The 2,500-nt window shown below is 42.7% G+C and overlaps 1 protein-coding gene across 1 annotated transcript in view; it reads left to right on the forward strand.

The window, feature by feature from the left end:
• The window catches only part of LOC144975387 (uncharacterized), a 22,172-nt gene that overhangs the window by 2,830 nt on the left and 16,842 nt on the right, over positions 1 to 2,500 (forward strand). Inside the window, exon 2 of the mRNA XM_078919409.1 lies at positions 1 to 162. This exon is cut by the window's left edge and continues 47 nt beyond it. Within this exon, the coding sequence (XP_078775535.1) occupies positions 1 to 162 (162 nt within the window). The remainder of the gene's footprint in view (positions 163 to 2,500) is intronic.

A 2,500-nucleotide genomic window follows, 5' to 3' on the forward strand; every position in this document is an offset into this window, starting at 1 on the left:
ATAACCAAGTCTGCAACCGTCTCATGCGTTCCCGATGACGTAGGCGGTGACGTGGACAGCGTCGAATCCATTGAAATCAACAAAGATGGAGACAAACTCGTCGCTCTTGTACGCCCCTGCCAAAAAGCTGATTGTACTTTGACGTCTTCTAGTGACATTCAGGTACTTATCTATACGGGTCTTAGCTACCTATAGATAGTATGCGCTTGGCCAAGGAGTTCACAACATTGCCATCCGGAAGTATAACGGACCAACACACAAACTCTGTGTAACCATGAACTTGTATAGTCTGGTTAATACAGTTTAGTGAGAACAACTCACAAACGTGGATGGCAAAAACAATAACAAAGGCCTGAGTGACGTCATCTGCATACTATCTATATGACAATTTTCAGGACTTCAACCCTAATGTGCACGGTTTTAGCCTAATTTTCCCTAATACAATGAATATGAAGAAAATATATTTTTTATACAGTTATTTCCCTTGTTTAATATTGGGAATGAGATTAGCGGAAGAGTAGCGTCCCTTGAGTGGACGTCACCTTACAGAGAGAATGTCAAAATGGTTTTGCACATGCGTCTCTCTCGTCCTCGCTTTCGGTGAAGTGTCCCATGCCGCACAACCAACATGACGTTCTCTCTCTAATACCTTTTCCGCTCATGACTTCCAATCAAGGGACGCTACTCTTCCGCTAATCTCATTCCCTATAGCTGTATAGGTAAAATCTAAGGCTTTAAACCGATACGTTACGATTGATTGCCAGAGTGGTTCTATATCAGATGTATGGGTCTTAGCAACCTTTATGCACATTTTCATGCTTTCAACCCCAATTTACACGGTTTTAGCCTAATTTCCCCTACTAAAACCATAAAAAAAAATAAACTAATAGACAAAATGAAATATTCTCTTTATTCATCCCATAGGGGAAATTATTCTCTAGGGTCTATATTCCAAAGGGAAGTATGAAATAACGCAGGCGTGAGCCTCAGTGCAGCACCGCAAATTAAGCTAGGGCGAGGTGACTTGCTCAAGGCCACACAGCGCAGCTATGTGTGATCGAACTCGGTGCCTTTCGGATACGAAGCAAAGACCGCACCGCTGAGCCACGCTGACCCTAAAAATATCGGGACTACAAACCATTATAATATTAAATACAAAAAATTGGAATAGTAAATAACAGAGATATGGTTTACAAGAAATCAAAAATTCCCAAAACTACAACTATACATTTGACTGTTTCCCTCCCAGCCGAGGACTCCAGTCATGGCCAGGACAATGCTTAGTCATCCCATTCCAAGACAAAGACAGAAAGCAAACTCAGAAAACAGATACGGGGGGATAAAAAACACAGACGTGACCTCCTGTCGTGCGCGACTATGCGGTCTTGTAGTACGACAGTCGCTTTCGAAGCTGAAGGTCCTGGGTTTGAGGCTCGCTCGGTGCATAGTTGAGTCCTTGGAAAAGGGGGTTCTTAACTCACATTCTCTCACCATACTCAGGTGTACTCATTTTACACCTGAGTACGGTGAGAGAATGTGAGTAAAGAGTGGCTACGGCAGTTACCTGGTTTAAGGGGAAGGGTGGTGGCTCAGCGGTACGGCCTTGGCTTATTACTCGGAAGGTACCGAGTTCGATCACCCACCGCTCGCTGCGCTATGTGGCCTTGAGCAAGTCACCTCGCTCTAGCTCAATTTGCGGTGCTGCACTGCGGCGGACGCCTGGGTTATTCCAGCCTTCCCTTGGAATAGACCCGAGAGAATAAAGGGAATTTTATTAATTTTAAAATTTTTATTTTAACTTTGCCTGTCGTCTTCTAGACCAGGAAAGATAACTGTGGAAAATATAACTACAAGAAAAAACAGTAAGATTAATGCCCCTTTAAAAATAGTCTCTAGGCAATGAAATAGTGATTGTGACCACTCGTCTTATAACGGTACTCGGGCCACAAGTTATTAAGGAATTGAAATTTATGACATATAGATAGTATGCGCTTGGCTAAGAAGCTCATAACATTGCCATCCGGAAGTATAACGGACCAACACATACAACTGTGTGTATCCATGAACGTTTATAGTCGGGTTAATACAGTTCAGTGAGTATTACTCATAAACGCGGATGGCAAAATACAATAACAAAGACCTGAGTGACGTCATCTTCGAACTATCTATACGAACAATGGCCTTTTGTTTTGCAATTGTATTTCTGGGGCTATGTGGTCTCGTGGTACAACACTCGCCTTGGGATCGTAAGCTCCTGAGTTCGAGTCCAGAATCTGAGCGGCGCATAATTGAGTCCACGGAAAAAAGGCTCTTTATTCACATTCACTCACTGTACAGAGGTATAAAATGAATAACTATCTGTCAACAGCGTTATATTTGTTGGAAAAAAATGTAATACCGCTTATAGGCGTCATGTACCCTCCTGAATGTTAAATGTTGTTGTTGGCCAGGGATCTCTTGTGAAGCGCGCTTTGAGCACGTTTAGTGGATATTCTTCTAT

Source organism: Berghia stephanieae, chromosome 6, assembly GCF_034508935.2.
Source record: "Berghia stephanieae isolate SIO BIC M18660-M18661 chromosome 6, UCSD_Bste_1.3, whole genome shotgun sequence".
Classification (NCBI taxonomy): Eukaryota; Metazoa; Mollusca; class Gastropoda; order Nudibranchia; family Aeolidiidae; genus Berghia; species Berghia stephanieae.